This window comes from Equus caballus, chromosome 22 (assembly GCF_041296265.1).
Source record: "Equus caballus isolate H_3958 breed thoroughbred chromosome 22, TB-T2T, whole genome shotgun sequence".
NCBI classification, from domain to species: Eukaryota; Metazoa; Chordata; class Mammalia; order Perissodactyla; family Equidae; genus Equus; species Equus caballus.
In genome coordinates, this window is record NC_091705.1 from 40,469,397 (window position 1) to 40,490,582 (window position 21,186).

At 51.3% G+C, this 21,186-nt stretch overlaps 1 protein-coding gene across 9 annotated transcripts in view; it reads right to left on the reverse strand.

The window, feature by feature from the left end:
• Positions 1-687: 687 nt before the first annotated feature.
• Positions 688-21,186, reverse strand: part of ATP9A (ATPase phospholipid transporting 9A (putative)) — a 127,654-nt gene continuing 107,155 nt past the window's right edge. For all 9 annotated transcript variants that reach the window (XM_023626759.2, XM_023626758.2, XM_023626757.2 and 6 more), the window contains exons 19-28: positions 19,850-19,948; positions 17,683-17,772; positions 17,429-17,573; positions 16,533-16,597; positions 13,800-13,955; positions 10,651-10,715; positions 9,122-9,230; positions 8,265-8,322; positions 6,444-6,647; positions 688-5,093 (exon numbers count right to left, since the gene is read on the reverse strand). In XM_023626759.2, the coding sequence (XP_023482527.1) occupies positions 4,957-5,093; positions 6,444-6,647; positions 8,265-8,322; positions 9,122-9,230; positions 10,651-10,715; positions 13,800-13,955; positions 16,533-16,597; positions 17,429-17,573; positions 17,683-17,772; positions 19,850-19,948 (1,128 nt within the window). In that variant the 3' untranslated portion in view covers positions 688-4,956. The remainder of the gene's footprint in view (positions 5,094-6,443; positions 6,648-8,264; positions 8,323-9,121; positions 9,231-10,650; positions 10,716-13,799; positions 13,956-16,532; positions 16,598-17,428; positions 17,574-17,682; positions 17,773-19,849; positions 19,949-21,186) is intronic.

Here is a 21,186-nt window from a genome sequence, read left to right on the forward strand (position 1 = left end):
TACAAACGGTAAAAGCGACACGTGCAGATTCTATTAGGGTTTCTCAGCCTCGACATTTTGACTTTGGGGCTGGACGATCCTTTGTTGTGAGCGCTGTCCTGTGTGTTGCAGGCTGCCCTGCAGCCTCGCGGGGCTGTCCTCATTAGACGCCAGCAGAGTCGTGTCCCCCACCCCAGTTGTGGCAACCCCAAAATGACAGCAGACACGACCACATGTCCCCTGGGGGACAAAATCACCCCCGGTTGAGAGTCACTGGATTAAGTAACTAAAATGCAGTGTCCTCTGCTTCCTACACAACAGCTTAAAAAGCTCTTTTGCCTAAAACTTAAGTGGCTGCACTCCTAAATCTTCTACCACTTGATGAAAAGAAAAAGTATCCAAAGTGATCAAGGATGGTGTATAAATAAAATGTGAATCATAAAATGTTTTTCATGTTTTTTTCTATTTATACCAATCACTTTTTGAAATTCTGACATGTCTGGAATAGACAACAGTACAGAATAATAAATAATGCATGGATTTTTTTTTTTTTTTTTTGCTGAAATCAAATTTTTTTAACTGGAGGAAAAGCTATTTACATTTTATGTGCCATGAGATCTACACAAAATAGGAGCATTCTAATAAAAAGCCCTCATTTTGACACCAGAATTCATGTTCCTGCACAAATTAAAATGACCCCCGAAGGCATAAAGCACACAAGCTTTATTGGGCAACAGCGATGGCGCAGGCTGGCAGACAATGAAAGGAGAACCACTCAGAAACACTCGGGATCACATGTGTGTCATCACAGGATCGAGAATTTAAATCATCTGGGAATTCCTGCTAAATTAAAGCATACTGCACCACAGCTTTCCTCTAATCAAAACGCGCTGGCCTGGGGAACATCTGCAGCGAGGACGACATAGAAAGAGATCCACTAACGAGGCAGTCATGGAAGCCTGGATGGGTTTACAGTCAGCCCCAGTGCAACAAAGTAACAAATTAGCCACGATTTTTTTGCAAATACCACGCCCCCAACATGCCCCCCACAAACACAGTATTCACTGACATCGCCCAGCGACATTAACAGCCGGTGCCTCCAACCACGCTGGGATGGGGAGACAGACCCACAGGTAGGCGACGCGGCTTCCGCGTGCGAAGATGCTACGGGACTCAAGGTGTCAGCATCGCTCACACAGTGGTATGCTTTTCAATTCCCTTCAGAAACATAATACATATTTTTTCCAGGATGAACTGGACATAATTAATGGAAATATTTCCTAAGAAGTGCATATAAATGACAAAAAGCTTTACATTAAAAGAGGGGGGAGAAATAAAATCTGTCGTATTTACAAAGCTCCTGGTATATTTTTTAAAGAAAACAAAGCCAGGAGTGATAGGATTTTAATGCAATGAAAACCAAATATCTCTTCAAAAAACTTGAGATGACATCATACCCTCACACACACACATTTCAAACACACAAAAAAGGTCAAAGATAAAAATGGCTGACAGGTGTTTGCCTTAAATAGGATGGAGCTGAGGAACACACAGGTCCCACCTGCAATTTTGGCAAAGATTTAAAATGCTGCCCCATAAAGGCGTGAAGGCGTTCCCGTCCCCACCCCCGTAAAAACAAAACAAAGGATAAAAACAAAAGTCTAGAGGAAGAAAAACAGGCAGGATCGTGTCAATTTTCAATGAGCACAAAACCCAAAATACATTCAAAAGTGTTGTCAGTATAAGCTAAATTTTCAGCAGAAAACATACTGGGGAAAGGGCAAGCAGACGGCGGCATTTAATACACTGCTACAAAAAGGGAAGCGAGTCAGGATCTGGATATAATAATGCTCAAAGTGGGAGAAGTCCCAGCTCTCGGCCTCCTGGCCCCAGGGGGCTGTAAACAGGTGGTCCACGCCAATGTCAGGATGCTCCCTGGGACGCCCCCCTAGCAGCCCTGCAGCACGGTCCCCTGCCCCAGGCAGCCCTGTCGGCGCAGCCAGCCCCACCTAGCACCATAGGCGACACACACGTGCACGTGCACGCTCGCAAAATTCAAATCAAAGCTGTCGGATATAAGAGATTAATGAAGACGGAGAAGCTTGTCCGGTCATTTTCTTACAGAAAGGAAGGAAGGAAGGAAGCGAAAAAAGAGAAACCAGACAGATCCCATTCTCCCCACGCACACACAACCATCATCAAAAGACAGCATAAAAATAACCATAAAATAATAAAAGTGCTGACTCTGACAGAAATACCTAGTGTGGTCGGAGGACAGGAGGAGTCGTAATCTTTAAGGAAAAGGGTTTAAACAGTGCTGACTGTGTACCATGGGGCCTCTGACTTCAAATTAAATGGGCTGTTGGGGACCCTGGTCCCAGGGAGTTTCAAGGCCAGGGGAAGGTGTCGACAGAGCTAAGTTCTTTCCAGATCGGTGAACCCAGAACAAGGTCAACGGAATCCTTGCGTGGAAGGTTCATGAACTCAGGGCTTTCCTGGAAAATAGCTCGGGTCTTTAATTCATTTCTTTGCCCTCTCCTCACAACTCAGACATCCCGGGAAGCGCCCGCGTGGCCCTGGGTCTCTGCCGAGATCACAGTCTGAGCAGTCAGGATGGTGGGCTCTCAACCCACTGGACGCTCCTGCTCTCGGGCCGTCCAGAGTTTCAGAAGCAGGCGTGTTCATTTCTAGACCCTCGAGGACCCCAGCGGGCGGTGTGAGCAGGCTGTCCACTGACGGGGGGGTTCTACGTGGTGGTCTCCACGTGCCTTTTGGTCCTCTTGCCCTTGAAGGCCTCCGCCGAAGTGTGATGGAGACAACGGGACAAGGTTTGCTGACGGCGCTGACGAGCCCCTTCGACTGGCAGGCATGGCTTCTTCCGCCCCTCTGAGAACCTTTCTCCCTGCGGGAGCTCAAGCAGCATCTTAGGTGTTGACTTTAAAAGGCAACTCACATGCCTCCATCACCTGGGAATTAAGGGGAGGACCAAAGAGACCAGATTCATCCCCTGTATTTCCCAACAAGGATTCCACCAGACCTCCGTGCAGGAGCCGTCTCCTGGCTGTGAACAAGGCCGGGCTCAGGGTTTGCCACCTCAGAGTGGAATGACCTTTGGTCTTCCACTTTTACAGGCTGACTTCCAAGAAGACAGACTGGGGCGCAAAAGCACCGAGCACAACTTTCTCCCCCTCCCCGTTTGAAACGACATCAGTCCTCAGGGTGAAGAGGTGAGAGCGCTTCTCTTTACAAAAGTCTCGCACAAAGACCCCAGAGTCCTAAAGAACCAGTCGTTCAACAAACATTGGTTTTCTGTCGACGTTTTCTGTATGGCAGAAATGGCTGGAAGAGACAGGGAATTCCTGCAAAATTGCAGAATCTTAAAACAAAACAGAAGTGATGTCAATAGCCAGTTTACCAGAGCCTGCAAATTACTGTCATTCTGTAAAGTTTTAAAAGGGCAACATAAATCTCTGAGCATATCAAGAGTGCTCCCAAGGCAAGGGACCGTGTGCTCCTCGTGTCCCCGACTCTCTCGGAGCAGCGGGCGGCAACCAGGCTGGAACGTACATCTCTGAAGCACACGAAGAATCAGGCTGAAGGGTTTGTACTCATAAAGGATTAATCGCAAATCTAAGATACAGACACAGTCAGCTCTTGAAGCTCTACCCACGGGAGCCTTCTGGCACGCATATGTGGCCGCTGCACGAAGTGACTGGAAAACCCAAGAATGCCTTGCCCTGCCACATCCAGTGCTTGCAAACTCCCTTCTTCCTCTGAAACGAGAGGCCACGGCTTTAGAAGAAACACACACGCATGCACTCCCTCCTGGTGGGGGAGGCATCTCCACGACCGGCTGCCTTTCAGCAAGTTCTCCTTGAAATCCGCAGGCAGGAGGGAGCCCAGACCCCAAAGCTGACGCCCGGGCCTCCCCCCACCCGGCTCCTTGCTCAAAGGTGCCACCAATGAGCGGCAATGCGCTAAGATGCCTCTGCCTTTGTCATTTCGTCCTCAATAATTCCTCCTAACAGAGAACAGATTTCTGCGGAAGTAAAGAGCGCCATTGCTGACCTTTCCACTTTGGACTCGGAGCGTTAGAGCCACATGTGCCACGTCGTCTAAAGAATTAGTGGAGTCTCTCATCTCACTGGTGATGCATTCGGAGGCCGCTCAGCGGCACGCTTCCTGCCGGAACAACTCTGCTGGAAATTTCCGAGGGTGTCATCAGAGAGCCACAGGCTTTCTAATCATCATCAGGTCCGAGCACACCTTTGAAATTCTGTTACAAGGCGGCAGGTGACGTGAACTCCAGTGCTGCAGATGCTCAACCAGACACAGGGTAACACACGGATTTACGGCCCGCTCCCCCACCCCCATCTGCTTTCTGTAATCCTCGGAGCCCGGGGCAGCTTCGATGAGCAGGGCTGCCTGAGAGAGGATATCTAGCATTTCCACATTGAGGCTGCTGTTCACGTAACTTTTTACCAAATGTCACTGTCTTTTCCCCCAAACCTACACCAAGAGCTTTACATTTCTCTGAAACCAGTTTTTAAGAGCAAGAAAGATGTAAAGAGTACACACACACATTCAGATTGTTCAAAAAAAATAAAAAACATAACCCTTCTAAAATCTTCACCTAGACAGAAATTATCATCACAGGACAATGAAATTCAAGTCATAGGAAGTTTGCACGGTGACCCATACGGAACCCTCTAGGCCAAGCCGTCAGTCTCAACACAGTCACATTCACTCCGACGGGAATCACCAAGGGTTCACACAGGCCCGAGAGGCAGCCTTGAGCAACCTCCCTCCGGTTTATTCGGTGTCAGGACTCCACGGACGCGCAGAGCCCCTTCGGGTCAAAACTGCACGTGTTAGCAATTACTGCAAAATCCACAGGGGGCGGTTAATACAAGTCGAACTTGAACTTGTCCATCAGGAAAGCACAGAGACCGGGGTCCCCTCCAGCGAGCGCACCGCCTACGACGTGAGCTTGGAGTAGCTGGGAGGGGAGAACCGTCTTCGCAGGTACTTGAGGACGTAGAGTGGGAGGCAGCTGACCAGCGTGATAACAGAGACTTTCCACAAGAAGGACAACGTGGCAATGAAGTACACATCTGCAAGCAAACCAGAAGACAGTGTGATGAGCGGGGCAGTGTTCCAGATGCCACGTGCAGTCCAGAAACAGCCGCCACAGCCTTCAAAGGGCACGCTGTCTCACGTCACCCGCACCCGGGCTGCCAGCATTGGCTTCTTTCCTCTATCCCAAGGGGATGTGCTCTGGGCTAAGAACACAGGAGGGCAGTCAGCTCCACTGCCCTCGCTCCCTCCTCCTCTCTGACCTGTTTCTGGAGCTTCCCGTATTCAGTGAAAAGCTATTTTCAACAGGTAAGGAAAGAAAACTCTTCCTGGTGTTTTTGATTTGGAACCTGACAGGTGGAGTTCGTCTTCCTAAACCCGGCCACTGGACAGCAGAAAGTGACACGTGAACACACGTTTCTGCTTCCCAGGAACTTTCTCTCTCTCTCCATGATGGTCACACAAAGCCAGGAGACGGATCTGAGGGTCGTGCAATGCGGGCTGAGACCCCCTTGTCAGAAACAGCCTAACCTCAGGGGCTCTGACCCCAGGACAGGAGCGCTCGCTTTTCTGCTGCAGGACAGTAAACCCTGCAGTTACGAGGTTTTTGTGAGAGAGGTGCGACAGCTTGTGGTTTTAAACAGCACATGGAGCAGATGCCACAGTCACACCTTCCCCACTTCCTGAGCACAGGATGGGGAAAATGCAGCCAGCCCTGATAAAGTACCTACTAAGAGCCAGACCAAGGGCCCAGCATGTGCTGCTCGCCCAGCTCTGTGGCTGGTCCACGTCTAAGGAGACCGACCGCAGCTTCCCGACGGCAGAGCTCACGTCTGCTGAGCCTCTGTGACCCCCCGGGCCTCAGCCATCAAGCACATAGTAGGTGCTCAAAAAACCCACTCTGAGAGACTTTGGGGACAAGTGCGAAACTGTCCTAAAACTTCACTTTTCACAAAGATCACGGTCCTCTTATCTTTTCCAGAACCTTCTTAAGGAGCATTTGCTGATAAGTAAGAGAGATCATCAAAGATGCTTTCAGGGAAAGGCAGAATTCCTCAACTGAATGATCATGACAAGTCCTGCTGGACTATCATCATCTGTGAGCAGGACCTGGATACCTGACACCCCCACAGCGGCACGGAGCCCAGCACTGGGGCCGGCTCCCTGGAGAAACCCCCCAGGGTCCTTGCTGAAGCAAATGAATCTCCTTCTAAGCCAGTTAGCACGGGGTGGTTTCAAAAGTGGATCTACTGGATGGCGCCCGACAGTCTCAGGTCCAGGCGGCTGACTCACAAGCGCCCCTCGTGCAGGCTGGGGAAGCTGCCTTCCTTCCCAGCTGCTGAGAGCTCTGGACCTGATGGACGGGCTTTAAAGGCAGGGGGTCTTACCGATGAATTCGTGCAGGAACACCAGGGAGGCAATGTAGCAGGCCAGGCTGAGCAGCTCGGCCACGGTCATGAGCCAGTGCCAGGTCTGGATGGTCAGGGCCACCATCAGCAGCTCGGTGAGGATCAGTGACGTGAAGGAAATCGCCACGATGTGCACGAATTCCGACTCGAACAGCAGCAGCGCCCCGTACATGATGGTGCTCCCTGGGAAGGCAGAGGGCAGCCGGGTGGGCAGGGGCCCGCGGTCCCCATGCAGCCCTCTCCGCTGGGAGCGACACCGCCCACACTCCCCACCCAAGGCGCACTCTGCGGGCCCACGTTCACTCCTTTTTTGTTTTTTCCATTTAGACGTGAAAGGTGCCACTTGTTAAATGAGGTTAACAAGTGGTACTTTATGCATGTTTTAAAGAGAGGTGTCCCATTCTAGTTTTTCCTACTTTCTCTTTTGACCTTATAGAACAAAGAGTCTCTAACTGCGGGGTGGGGGGGAGAGGGAAAGAGGAAAAAAGGAAGAGAAACTGAGAGAAAAAGTAACCACCGGGAGCAGGTGGAACAAGAAATAGAAATTTAAATATATTATTTAAAATGATACAGACAGTCAGTCACAAAAAGACAAATACTATATGAGTCCACTTATAGAGGAAGGCACCTAAAGCGATCAAATTCATAGTCACAAAGCAGCCTGGTGGTTGCCAGGGTGCGGGGCTAGGGAAAGAGGAGCTCATGGCATGGCTGCAGTTTCAGTTTGCAAGATGAAAGAGTTCCAGAGATCCGTCTCACAGCGACGTGAGCATGCTGAGCGCTACTGAGCTGTATACTTAAAAACGGTTAAGATGGTAAATTTTGTTATGTGTTTTTTGCCACACACACAAAATGATACAGGGAGCCAAGGGAGCCACTCAAAGAATTACGCGCCTCGACTGAGCAGAGAGAGGACAGCTGGGGCGGGTACAGACGAGTCCACTGTCATCTGGCACGGCAGGAACTGGATGGAGAATGCCTCTCGTTGATCGAAAATACTAGCAGCAGGAGCAGATTACTTAAAAGCGGGGCCAGGAGACCCTAAACCCACCAACTCCTCAAGCGCCCGCCTATCCTACGAGGGTTGCGGCTGGAGGGGGCGGAATGCAGCGCCACAGCTGGCTAGGAACTTCCGGCGGGATCTCCTTCCTTTAGCCAGATACGTTACACTGCTCAAAAAGACCCCCTGGAAGTTTTTAGTGAGAATTTAGCCTCCTGCCAACAAAGGGAACAGCCTCTAACCTTTTGATGGCCCATCTCAACAGTAAGAAACACTAAGAAGGAGCCCCCGATACACAATGCGTGTTTGTAAATTATACACGTGTGCCTGTGCAGACACAGAGAGACATCGGGACCCGCAAATATATCATGTGCATTATAAAACATACATAAAAGCAGAAATGCTAAAAGGAGTGAAGAAAAAATAAATACAGAGGATCTGACGTTCTCTTCCCGTGCCCCCATCAGTGCCTCACAAAGCCTCTGCAGTCTGAGGGACCTTCCCAGAGGCCACTGAGGTAAATACGCTTTTCAAAAACTGCAACTTGACCTCAGGAGAGGTGTCAGAACATTCCAGAAAGCAACTGCCTGTTGTCACAACAGCTCAAACACAGGTTTTGATCAGTGCTAGTTAAACTCCTCTCCGACCTCATCTCATTCAGCGTGTGGCCCCACGGCGCTGGGTGCTCCCGCCCTTGGAACACGCCTCGCAGGGTCTGCAGCTTCTTGTCTTCGTGACCTACAGTCAAGCTGACCCTTGGGTCAACGCCAGAGCACAACAGGTGGCCTCCCCTTCCTTACCTTGATAGATGCTAATCAAAACCCATATTAAGAATGTCTTGTAGGACAACGGCCGTCCCTAAAGGAGAGAGAGAAAGAGCAGGTTACCGCGCGTGGCTCACCCGGTGTGCCGGCTGCCTTCACACTAATCTTCCAGCAGCCGGACAAGGCAACCTGCCTGTCTGCATAAAAAAAGAGGCTTATGAGCCAGCCCTGATGGCCTAGTGGTGAAGGTTCGGTGCTCTCACTACTTCGGCAGCCCAGGTTTGGTTCCCGGTCGCAGAACCATACTACCTATCTGTCTGTTGCCATGCTGTGCCAGCAGCTCACGTAGAAGAACCAGAAGGACTTACAACTATGTACTGGGGCTTTGGGGAGGGGAAAAAAAATAAGAGGAAGATTGGCAACAGATGTTAGCTCAGGGCGAATCTTCTCCAGCAAAACAAAAAAACAAAAAAAACAAAAAAAAACGGCTGCTTACACATATCTGAATACATTTGAGAAATTACGCCTTTTAAAGAGAATTAGATAGGAATAACTCTGTCCTTTCATAAAAACTCCTTGAGGACAAAGAAATGAAATTACACACACACACATTTTTTAGAAGCATACACAAGAACATTTCTAGGCACAGACACAAGTTGCAGCTGCAAAAACTAACAGTCAGCGGCTTTTTAAAAAGTCGTTAGTTTGTTTTCAGTTCATACATTACTGTACGGTTATAATATTCTTTACATGTGTATATATTACTTTTTTAAGAAAAAAAATAAACTCCCACGCCTTCCTGCCCAAAGCCACCAGATCAAGTGCGATCCTATCAGACATGGAGCGTCTGTGACACAGACGGCGGCGGGGCCGGGAGAAGGGAGCTGGTGAACCTTGAGGAGATCCTTGTAGAGCTCGGGGTACAGCATGGCCACTTCCGACTTCACGTCTTTGTCCAGGACCAGAGAAAATACGGGAAACATGGTGTAGATGGTGGAGTACCTAGGCGAGAAGGCAACCCCGGATGAGACCCCGCCGTGGAACGTGAGCAACGTGCTCCACCAGCCTCTGGAGCCCACCTTCCATCCATCATTCAGCAGCTGTCCACTGATGCACCAGGGCGGGCTGTAAGCACTGAGATTCAAGACGAGGAGCAGACAGGAATGTCTGCCCTCAGGGAGCCTTCGTGTTAGTCAGTGAGTCGATAAACAAATTCAGGATACTGTACCGTGTGTCGGAGGTAAGTGTCAAGGAGGAAAATATAATGGGAAGGGGGAACAGACACGGGGGTGGTGCAATTTTAGAGAAGGTGGCCAAGGGACGTGACATTTGCATACCCACCCCGGTGAGGGGAGGCGACAGCCACACCAAGAGCAGAAGGAAGAGCATCCCAGGCAGAGGAAACAGCGAGTGCAAAGGCCCCGGGGTGCAAGTGCATCTGTCCTGTTTGAAGAACGGCAAGGTGGCCAGTGTGGCTGGGGTTGAGTGGGTGAGGGTGTGAGATGAGGAGATGCAAGCCGAGAGGGAAGAGGGGCCAGAGCATGGAAGGCCACCTGGAGGGCGGCTCAGGGAACCTCTGGCTATATTCTGGCACATTCTTTCACTCATCCAAGACCTAACAAAAGACAGTCCATTTTTCCAATGAGAAGCAGGCAGAATTCCAGCGCCTCCTCTCAGGCTGAACGTGCAAAGCATGAAAGGATGGAAGGCATACTCGGGAAGACTCTCCCCTGGGACAGCCGGCCTTTCTCTGCTTCCTGCCTCTCTGCAACCAGCTGTGTGCTCTGCGAGCATCTCCATCAAAGCACATGGTAGCCAAACTCCACCCACCTGGGTAAGCAAAGACTGGGTGCCCTGGCTGACAAGGTCAAAGGGCATGGGGGTGGGCGGACAGCTGCAGATGTCCCCGTGACATCCTCGCAGGTCAGCGGCACGCAGCGGTCAAGCTGTATTAGGTGCGCCCCCCAAGAGAGCAGGGCACTGGCCCACCTCAAGGCCCGACAGCAGGAGGTCCTACTGGGGTCCCTGCAGCAGGCAGAACCCTGCAGATCCCCTCTTTCACTTCTCCTAAGACCCAGTGAAATTGCTGGGCCTGGAACCTTCACTCTTGTCTTTACTGCCCGTCAGCCCATCACCTCGGACCCTCGCGAGCGAGCACTCCATCACCAGGGCCCAGCGGCCCAGCGCCACGGGCCACACAGAGTGGACCCTACTTCCTCCACCTGGTTAAGGGCTCGCCAGTTCAAAAACGTGTTAATTCCAGAAGGTTCTAAACTGCACTGCTGGGCCTGCCTCCGCTGGGGCCGGAGTCCAAGGCGGCTGACATGGGGACTGAAGGGTCTTCACACAATGCTTCTTCTCTCTTTTGTGGCATTTTAAGGAGGTTTCATTAAAAATTAACGCCTTGCCTGGATTTTCTTACCCAATGATGAGGAATCCTTGATAGAGAGGAACGGAGGCGAAGTAAAACACAGAGGAAAAGACAGCCTGTGCCAAGAAGAAAGGAAGATGTTATGAAAATCGTGACATATAATAAAAGTAACTCCCAACACTTACCTAGCTCTGGTTTCACCCCAGCACCATTACGGGTGCTGTAAATGTATTAGGTCATTTAATCCTTACACCAGCTCTATGAAGTAGGTAATGTTAGCATCGTCCTCATTTTACAGAAGAGGAAAGTAAGGCACAGAGACGTTAAGTGACTTGCCCAAGATCACACAGCTCATTAAGTGACAGAGCCAGGAGTCATACCCAGGTGATTTAGCTCCAGAGTCCCCTTTGCAAACATTTATTAAGTTATGCAAGGTGGACCCAGGAATACTTTGTGTATGATCTCAGTGAATCACCAGAACAACGCATGAGATCAAGTTTTAATATCGCCTGCATTTTGCAGGAGGAGAAACTGAGCAGGTGAACGGCACGGCGGGACTCAGGGCCAGCTCTCTCCAGAGCCCACACTCCCGGTGGCTCAGAACCACCGCCTCTCCGGGCACACAACCGCTCATCAAGCGCACACGTGTGCAAAGCGATATGGACACCATCCTCTGCTGGGGGATGGACACCAGTCACCCGGAGGCAGGGACTGCAGAGAAGGCCTCCCGCTCACATTACACTCTTGCTATTTTTGGAAATTCTTACAAAGAGCCCATAACCTGGCGCTTTTGCAATTAGACAAAAGCAATAAAGATATTTACAAACCCTTATCGAAATGTCTGCTTCCTGATATGGAAACTATTTGCTACTGGTAGTGAAAAATAGGCGGGAGAGATAAAATCAGGCTTGATGCTCTCTTCCTTCCTTCTCTAGACACCTCCAGGCCGACAGAAGGAAAGCGGCCTCAAGACGCTCATTTCTATTACAGGAAAAAGAAAGGGAGGCCAAGGACAACCGCGCCTGAAGGCTTTTTAACAACTGCACAGGAGAGATGCGGAGCCAGCCTAGTGAGCAGGAACAGCACCCAGCCAGGGACGTCCCCGCTTCCAGGGTTCGCCTGGACGAACTCTGGACAGATCTCAGGACGCAGGTGCCACCCAGGGCCACAGGCACAGGCAGCCCCGGCTGCACCCTGACCACGATTTCAGAATTGAAGGTGAAAGTCACCTTGCAAATGACCCCTCACCCAGGCTGCGCGGCCGCACAGGAAGGACGGTTGTAAAAGCATCAAGAATCTGGTGTTCGGTTTTGCAGATGCACGCCAGGAGCCTCTTTCCCGAAAAGGGCCCGGCTGCCCACACAGCACACCTGGCAAGAGCACTTTGGGAAGAATAAAAACACTGCGTCCTTCTCTGTCACAGGCATCGCGGTCGAGGTGGAACTCCACGCAGGACCTGCTCTCAGCCGCCCCCTTTCAGTACAGCGGACGGGCCGAAGGCTGCTTTTCCAGCACAAAGGACACTTCTTCATCCAGGAATTTTTTTTCTGAATCGATGTGAACGGGAACATACGGGCACTGAAGAAGTCAGCTCATCCAGGCCAGCTTTCGTGTATACGCCCAGGGACGAGCTGATTAATCTCCCAATGATTGAAACCACAGCACCACGCAGTTCCATTGATGAGCTAACAGAAATTAAAGGTACAGATGTGGCCTGATGAGCCATCCCGCCAGCCGTCCGCGTTTAGATCATGTTGATGAAAATCACTTTAAGGTTCCTGCACTCACAGATGCGATAGGTACTAGAAACACAACGTCACCACAAAAAGGCCCAGAGGAGGCCAGCGGAGGGTGGATGCTCACGCACACGCAGCAGCCCCATGCGACTCACTGTGAAAGGCAGGACGCCTTTCGTGGATGATCAAACACCCTTCCTGCGAATTAAATGTCACCTTCTGTCTAGACATTATCCTGTTCCGTTTTTCTTAATAATGGTAAGGATGCTTTGGCACTTGCTGCCTTACAGGATGCCCTGCTTTTCAAAGCAGCCCTGTCCGAGGGCCAAGGCAGGTCCCATCACCCCCATTTCACAGGCGGGGAAACTGACGTCTAGAGTGGCAGGTGACTTGCTCAAGGTCTCATTGATACTCAGCAGTGTGGTCAGAAAGAGACGCGGGTTCCAAGATACAACATCCCCATGTTCTCACCACTTCACTGGGGGTCTTTTCATCTAAACGCCCCAGGAAGAAAATCCGTCATAGCTTTTCAACACCTAAAATGATTCCCCTCCCTCCCCATGACCTCCTTCTGAGGACGCGCTTAACTGCCGCAGCCCGATGACAGATTCCGAAGGAGTCAGTGAGAGACGAGGTAGGAGAATACCTTAGACACTCTGGAATCCTTGCATGAAAAAAGCAAGCTGCTACTCCCCGGGAGGATGGACAGTGGGGATAACCAAGCTCGGCTCCCAGCCGGGCTGCGCTGGGAGGCAGAACCGGGATGCTGAGACCGCCTCTGCACCACGAGCTTCGCTGCCCCCCAGCACCCCCCCAAGTGGAGGCAGCACGGGCCCCTGGATGAGGGCACTCGAGAAGGAGGCCCTGATTAAGAGCGCAGGCTTTGGGGTCCCCCTGCCTGAGTAGACTAAATCCCCCAGAGACACTGCACGGATTTCTCAGCCTCCCCATCTGTAAAATGGGTGCAGCCTGTTTATCGTGAGGACTGCACGAGACCCTGCACTGTGAACACTTGGCCCGACGCCTGGGGTGGAGGAAGCACTCCAGAGAAGTCAGTTACTCTCCTTTTCTGGCTGCGCTCTGCCGGCCCCCGCCTCTGCACGTGGAAGACTGAGGGCCGGAGCTGACATTCGGCATTTAACTCTGCATCTCTCCCTCTGGTGAGCCAATTAGAACAACTCACCCTCAATTCTAATAACTTCGTCATTTGTACTACACCCACTTTGTGCCGAGCGCTGGACAGGTGCCACTGCTGATGCTCACGTCCACGCCACACGGTAAGAACGGCCATCCCACCCACCAGAGGAGGGACCTGGGGCCACCTGAGGTCTGGCAGCTGGAATGTGGCCAGGTGGGGATTTAACTGGCCAGGTGGGGGCCACAGCCCCAAAGCATCCTCCACTCCCCAGGCTTTTGCCGTGCCGGCCGGGTGCACCTGTGCGGAGGTGCCAGCCGCCCACCCACCTGCATGGTGCTGATGCAGAGGCTCCTGTGGATCACGAACTGGCTGAGGGCGGCCGAGCGCTTGTAGCTGTTTCGGCCGTGCACCATGAGCAGGCGGCCAAGGTGCTTGAATTGAGTGATGGAGAAGTCTGCCGCCAGAGAAGCCTGTTTTCCCTCCTGAAAGCCAATGAAATCGGGCACCGTCAGAAGCGCAAGAGGTCAAGGAAGCCCGCTGTTTCTAATTGAAAAAGCAAGACTCTGGAAGGAGGCCTTTGAAGAACTTCAATAGAGAGACTCTTTGGTTTCAAGCCCTGCATGGTTGGTGGTCCAGTCTAAATTTGATTTAAAAAGAGGAATTTATTTAAATAAAAACCATTCTGAATCACAGATAGTTATAATTTGGAGGTCAAATGAATCTAGTCTTAAGTCTCAGGGGCGAGGCCCAAACCATAATGTGTATCAGAGGCAAAGAACCATTCAAAGGTAGGCTTTTCGTAACATCCAGTCCCTTAAGAGTTAAACACAAAGAGGAGGAAAACCTGAAACTACTTAATAATATGAAAGGGAGCATTTCTGAACACACAGTTTTGCACATTTATAGAAGTGGCAATAACTTATAGCTCGGCCGTATAATGGAATTTTCTAATTTTAAAAGGTGCACGATGGATGCCACTGACGGGACAGACAGACGTCAGGGCCCCTGATGACATGCAACAGGAAGACACGAGTGCCCTTGTGCGCTGCTCACACCAAACACAGAACCTGAATGCAATCAGTCTGACCCACTGAAGTCGTGGAACATTCTACAACTGCTCTGAACGCTCTGAAAATATCGATGTCATGAAAAGCAACCCCTTTCCACAAAAAAAGATGGAGAAAAATGTTCTACATTAATGAAGACTAAAGAGACATGAAGACATGCTAATAAATGCAATGGGTGAGCCTTGATCAGTTCCTGGAGATTTTCTTTAAAGCTATAAAGACATTTTGAGGACTATTGGGGAAATTGGACTGGAGTATTCTACATTATGTATCAATGTCACATTTGGGGGGAGTGCTAACGTTATTTTGCATATGTAGGAGAATGTCCTTGTTCTTAAGAGATCCATACCAAAGGACTCAGGGTAACACGGTATAGCTGCAACCTACTGTCAACTGGTTCAGAGAGCGAGAGAGAGAATGTGGCAAAGGTTAACAACTGGTAAAGTGAAGTGAAGAGCAAATAGGTGCTCATTGCTCTGGTTCAACTTTTCTGAAGGAGTGACATTTTTCAACATAAAAAGACAGAGGGAAAGTAAAAAATGATAGATCTAGGGCCAGCCCTAGTGGCCTGGTGTTTAAGTTCGGCACACTCCACTTCAGCGGCCCAGGTTCGGTTCCCAGGCGTGGACCTACACCACTCCTCAGTGGCCATGCTGTGGTGGCGGCTCACATACAAAATGGAGGAAGACTGGTAACAGATGTTAGTTCAGGGCAAATCTTCCTCAGCAAAAAAAAAAAAAAAAAAGGATACATCTACATGTTCTGATATAGAAAAAATCGAAGATACAAAGTTAAACAAGTTGTATGACAAAATGCATAGTCTAATGTTTTTATTTCTAAATTATGCAGGAAAATAATATATAAACGAGTAAGATATATGTGTGTAGCTGTACATATGTAAATAAAACAAATATATTCATACCCATAACCAGTAATATACACATAGACCAAAATTCGGGAAGGATAACCAATGTTCCTAGTCTGACACAGCTGTCTAAAAGAAAGGATGCACTTTATTTCTAAATTGTTTTAATTTTTTACAGTGAGCACTTATTACTTTTATACTCCAAAAACAAAGGAACAGAATATAATTTTCAACAGAACATTAAATGTTTTAGTTCCACATAGAAATATGTAAAAAATTCTATTAAACTCAAGTGTGCTTCTTAAAACCTGCATTAAAGGTATCTATACACATTTCAGACATAGTACCATATTCAAGGATCATTTAACTCTGCAACTTCAAATAACTGTCAACTAGATGAGAATGAGAAAACCAGAAGGGGTGGAAAAGGAAAAAGGAAAGCTCATGGATTAGCCAAATTCATGAAGATACGGAACAAAACGTACGAGGAGCGTCTCTGGCCCTCACTCAGAACCTCTGAACTCTCAGTTTACACACAGTACTAACAAACTCGGTGCTCAATCTTTCTGCCTACAGTCATTTAGAGGTCACAAATCAGAGCAGAGTAAACTATCAGAGGCAAGCACACAGTGGACAAGGAAAGAGAAAAACTATGTCATAAGACACAAACTTTAAAAATTGCAGATGCCAAGACCTTTCAGTGAGGGGCAAACCATGTCACCTTCCTCCATAATCCCCAAGAGATCAGCGCACAGTGTGACAACTAAAGCTTTTACTGACAACGCTGCTCTCATGCGAAAGTCTTAAGTGCATTCAGTGTATCCTAAGAATACAGCAAACACTTGTTTTTTTGATTTAGGTGTTGGCAAGCAAAACATCAGCATTTGTCTGTTAAGATACAGTCACATGGATCTCTGGCTTCCACATAATAATACTAGGTAATTATAACACACGGGTCATGCTTTGTATTCTAATCTACAATTTCCAGAAATATTAAAGATGTGTTGTCTTTCGGGGAAAAAGAAACTCCAGCTAGAGAAGCGGAACAGCTCCCAGCCCAACGACACGGCAACTTAGATCTTGAACACCAAGCACCCGGCAGCCCTTGGCCCCCCTCATGCGCTCACCTTTCCCTCCACGCCCACTCCGCAGTCCGACTCCTGAATCATGCTGACGTCGTTGCCTCCATCACCTGCGGGTCACACAAAAGCCAGGAAATTGGGGGGAGGCAAGACACACGACTCCCGCAGTCCGTGCTTACTTTAATCACACGCTTTTGCCTTCCATGAGTGCTTACTAAGTGCCTTTTCCACACGGCTCCATTTAATCATTCTGACAACCCGTGGAATCAGGTTCCTATTTACAGGCCAAGGAGATCAGAGTCAGACGGACCAGGTGGCTAGCCGAGGGTCCCAGCCACCGAGCAGCAGCAGGAAGACCCTGTCCAGGCCACACCGGTGTTTACAACCACCGCACGCCTGCCTCTGCGGCGTGGGGCGCCGGTCACATCATCGGCAATGACTGACACTGTCCTTATTGGACCTCCCCTGCGTGCTGCAGCCAGTGCTTTTTGAATGCTGCCCCTTTCTACCGTCATAAGCACCATCTGAGGACAACACTGTTAAGATCTCATTCTACCAATGAGCAGACTGAGGCTCAGACGGGCGAAGGAAGCCCCCTGGGCCCCCAGCTGGTAAAAACCAGCAGAGCTTGGAACCCAGATCCAACTGCAGCGCGCTCGGCCTTCACTCCTCCGCAACGCTGCGTCCCGTGTCCGGAGCAAAGGACGTGCAAGCTAACGGAGAGGAGCTCTCGGGCACGCTTATCTGCTCTTTCTCAACGGGAAATATTAAAAATCATAATCATACCGAAAAGAGAGCCAAAGTGCATGGGGAAAATATCATGACCTGAGTCAAGTGGCCTGGGGGATCCGAGGACCCCGGCAGCAGAACCCGATCTTCCTTACGGAAAACAGATCCATTTCCGCAGCGGTGCGCAGGGGCGGGGCGGGGCGGCCACCTACCTACCGCGCAGGTGAGCTTGCCCGTGCGCTCCTGCAGCAGCCGCACGATCTGGGCCTTCTGGGTGGGCGCGCAGCGGCAGCAGACCACGGCCGGGCACTGGCAGGCCAGCTCCATGAACTCGTACTCGTAGTACTTGAGGCAGACCTGGGGGAGCGGCCAGAGGCGGGGGTCGGCCCAGGTCGCGGCCCCCACGGAGGCAGGAAGGGGCCCGCGCCCCCCCGGGAGGAGCAGCCGGTGGGGTCCCCGCGCCCACCTCCAGGGAGTCTCCAGAGATGACCAGGGCGCAGTCGTGCTTCCTGCGGAAGGCGTTCAGCTCGAGGTGGGCCTCGCCACGGTTGGTCACCTGGAAGGGGACATAGGGTGGAGGAAGCTTCGCTCCCTGAAGATGGTAGAACAACAAACAGCAGCTTCCTGGAGCTGCTGGCAAGACAATGGCCACCGCGGCCAAGGACCCCTGCCCCTCCCCTGCCGCCAGACCCAGAGCCAAATTAAACCCCGCTCGTTGTGATTCTGTGGGAATCAGGAGAGCCTGTAGCCCAGCCAGCACCCTGCATTTCCTCCAGGGCACCGTGACCCACGGAACAAAGACAGGAGCTAAAATCAACCGCACTTTCATGCGGGGCCAGGTACTGTGCTAAGCACTTTCCATGGATTTCCGCCCTTAGTTCTCACGATGACTCCGCGAGATACATCAGGAAAGCAGCTCTCCTTTGCACGTGAGGGACCACGGCGCGGCCAGACGGGTCAGCCCGCCTGAGGCACACAGCGAGCACGCTGTGGGGCAGGCCGCGGACGCCAGGCATCCAGCAGGGCAGCCAGCCTCTCTAGTAACGACCAGATGTGAAGCATGCCAGCTCTGTGGACCACACAGCCCCTGTCGGAGCCACTCCACTCAGCCAGCGTGGCACAAAAGCAGCCCCAGACGACAGGTGACAAATGAGTGTGCCTGTGTCTAAATAAAACTGTACTTACAAAAACAGGCGGCCAGCACAGGCATGGTTTGAAACCTCTGAATTCTAGAACCTACAGTCCATTCTCACTACTGGTGATAATTATATGCTATGAAGTTGCTGTGAATGCTGAACCTTTGCTCCCAGGGGAAAGGGGGGCTGGGTTCCTGAGCCTCTGCACAGTATTTTTGTCAATCGACCAACACATAAACTGTTTCACGTGTGCTTCTGTTTAAAGGCATCTTTTAAAATATCTACTGTTGGCTCATTAACACTGAACTCCCGGGCGACAGCACTGAAACTTCCACCGGAAGGAAGCGGATCTCTTGCGCGTTTTCTCCCTAAGGCGCATCCCGGGCTCCCTGCCCTTGGGGACAGCGGCCAGCACCTCAGCACTGTGCTGGGGGCCATTCTAAACAGTGAAATCGCTAACAAAAAGCACAAAAACAGTTGACATAAGTGGACCGTGAGAGGGACGCTCGCCTACAGTGTCGCAGCTGAAGCGGAAGGCAGCGCCTCGCCTCGTCCGCCCTCAGCTGGGAATGTGCAGGGCAGGCAACGAAAATTTCCCAGCCCTCTGCACACGTCCACAGATGACCCCGAAAGCGCCTCGAGTACTGATTTTCAGGTTACAGATAAATTTTAGTGAGTGCACAAATTCGCAGATACAGAATTCGTGAATAATGAGGATCGACTGCATCTGCCTTGACACAATGCTGTTGGCGCTACTCCCAACCTGCTGGATTTCCTGAAGCTTCTACGTGCTACGGACCAAGGCAGGGGCCGGGGGAAGACCCCCCAAAACATCTAGAGCCCTCCAGGTGTTTGGTAGGGTGGATCTGATTTCAGGTAAGTGGGGCTGCTGCATCCCGCCCCGGAGGGGACCCAGGGGCCTTACCGCCCAAGTCAGGAAAGCCAATCACAGCCTGTGGCTTCGAGCCTTGGAGCAGCGCCCAAGTTTCGGTCAAGCACTTGCCACGAGGGCAGGAAGCTTCTCATTTGCCCGCCCAATATACCTCCTTCCAAAGGCTCCTAAAGGCTTTCCTTCAGGAGGGCAGACAGACAGGTATCTGTGATCTGGAATTTATTTCTCATCCAAGGCCTAGGCCTTTGAAGGTTCAGGGAGCTCCCAGACTTGTACCTACAATTTCCCGGGCACAAGCTTATCTGCATCCTTCACGCTGGTAGGGCCAACCTTCCTCAGCTTCTCAGAGGGACCATGACCCCCCCAGGTGGAAAACACAGCGTTAACGTGGGCTGTAATGAGGCGCTCCTGAGCCACCACAGGAAGGAACCCTTCAGCTCACCTGGGTCATTCAGGATTTCCACGCAAACATACAACACAGGCCCCCCACCCTGGGTGGTTACTGTGCGTCCCCCTGCCCTCTTTAGGGGCCCACTCAAGGCTATAAGGTAACAGGGCCAACTGCAGCGTCAGCTCCTAAGGCCCCACAGCAGAGGACTCTTTACCAGCCGGAACACGTGGATGTCTTGGTTTCTGGTCACCAGATGTGCATTCTTCGCTGTGCATGTAGCTGTCTCCAGCTTGTCCCCCGTCAGCATCCAAACCTGGAATTACAATATGAAAGAGGTCCCTGCGTTAGTGTCTGAGGCCACCCGTGTCAGCTGAGTTTCCCAGAAGACTGAGCTGAACTCGACACGTTCCATCCACCTCCTCGAGGCACATGGTGTCCCCAAAACACCACGGAAACGCCCCAGTTCAAGGGCTTCAGGACCCTGAGTGACCATTGCTGGTGGCAGCAAAAGCTGGTGTGACCCTTTTAGAAAACCGTTTGGCCACACGCTTCAGCGGACATCACAAAGCTCAGCCTCTGACCTCGTCATCCTCCTTCTGGGAATTTTTCTCAAAGCAATAAATATTCTCAAAGAAGGGGAGAGCTGGAGGAATGAGGGGTCACTTCCGTATCCTACAGGAAACACTGCTCCGTCACGTCACATACGGCCTTTCTGCGTGGTCGGATGCCCGTGCAGAATCCGAGGGGGTTAACCCGAACTATAACATGCTGGCAGCAAAGAGGCCAGGGTCTTCCTTACCTCGTAACAGACCGCTCTGCATTTCACTGCTGTGGGCTCAGAGAGGGTAGGTGACTTGCCCCAAAGCTACACAGCTAGCTCCTGTCCCAACCAGGCCCAGAATCCAGGTCTTCGGAGCCCAAAGGAAGGCGCTCCCTGCTCTGCTCGTTCACCCATTAACCCTTTGTTCTCCTTGCTCCCAGCAGGGAGGGGCCCTAGGGCCATCAGACAAAGCCCATCTTGGCAGCGGGAAGTGTGGGAGAGAAAATCATAAGGTTTCCTGAGCGTCCGCCGTGCCAGGCGCCCTCCCAGTGCTGCCCATGGTCAGTGCCTTCTATCTCCACAGCGACTCTGAGACGCAGGAAACGGCAGCACCGAGAGGTCAGCCGCTGGCCCGGGGCCACAAAGCAGTCAGCAGAGGTGGCCTTCGAACCCAGGCAGTGGGATGGGCAGGATGAAGGTACCAGGCCCTTTTGGGAGGCCCTGGCCTCTGGGTTTGACCCTCATGCGTCAGCGTTTCCCCTCAATGTCCCATCTGGCCTTAAAAACAATATTCTTTTAAGGGATCCCCGTTTGCTGCCGGTTTTCAGGGTTTGCTGTAAGAGCAGACATCGGGGAAGGAGCTAAGAGGCTCAGGTTCTAGAACACCATGGAAGGTCCTCAGTGCCCCACGCGGCTGAAGCCCCAATGGGGACGATAGGGAGGGTGCGGCAGGAAGGGCCCAGACCTGAGCTCCAGGCCCAGCTCCAGGTGAGAACCTGGGCAGTGAGGCC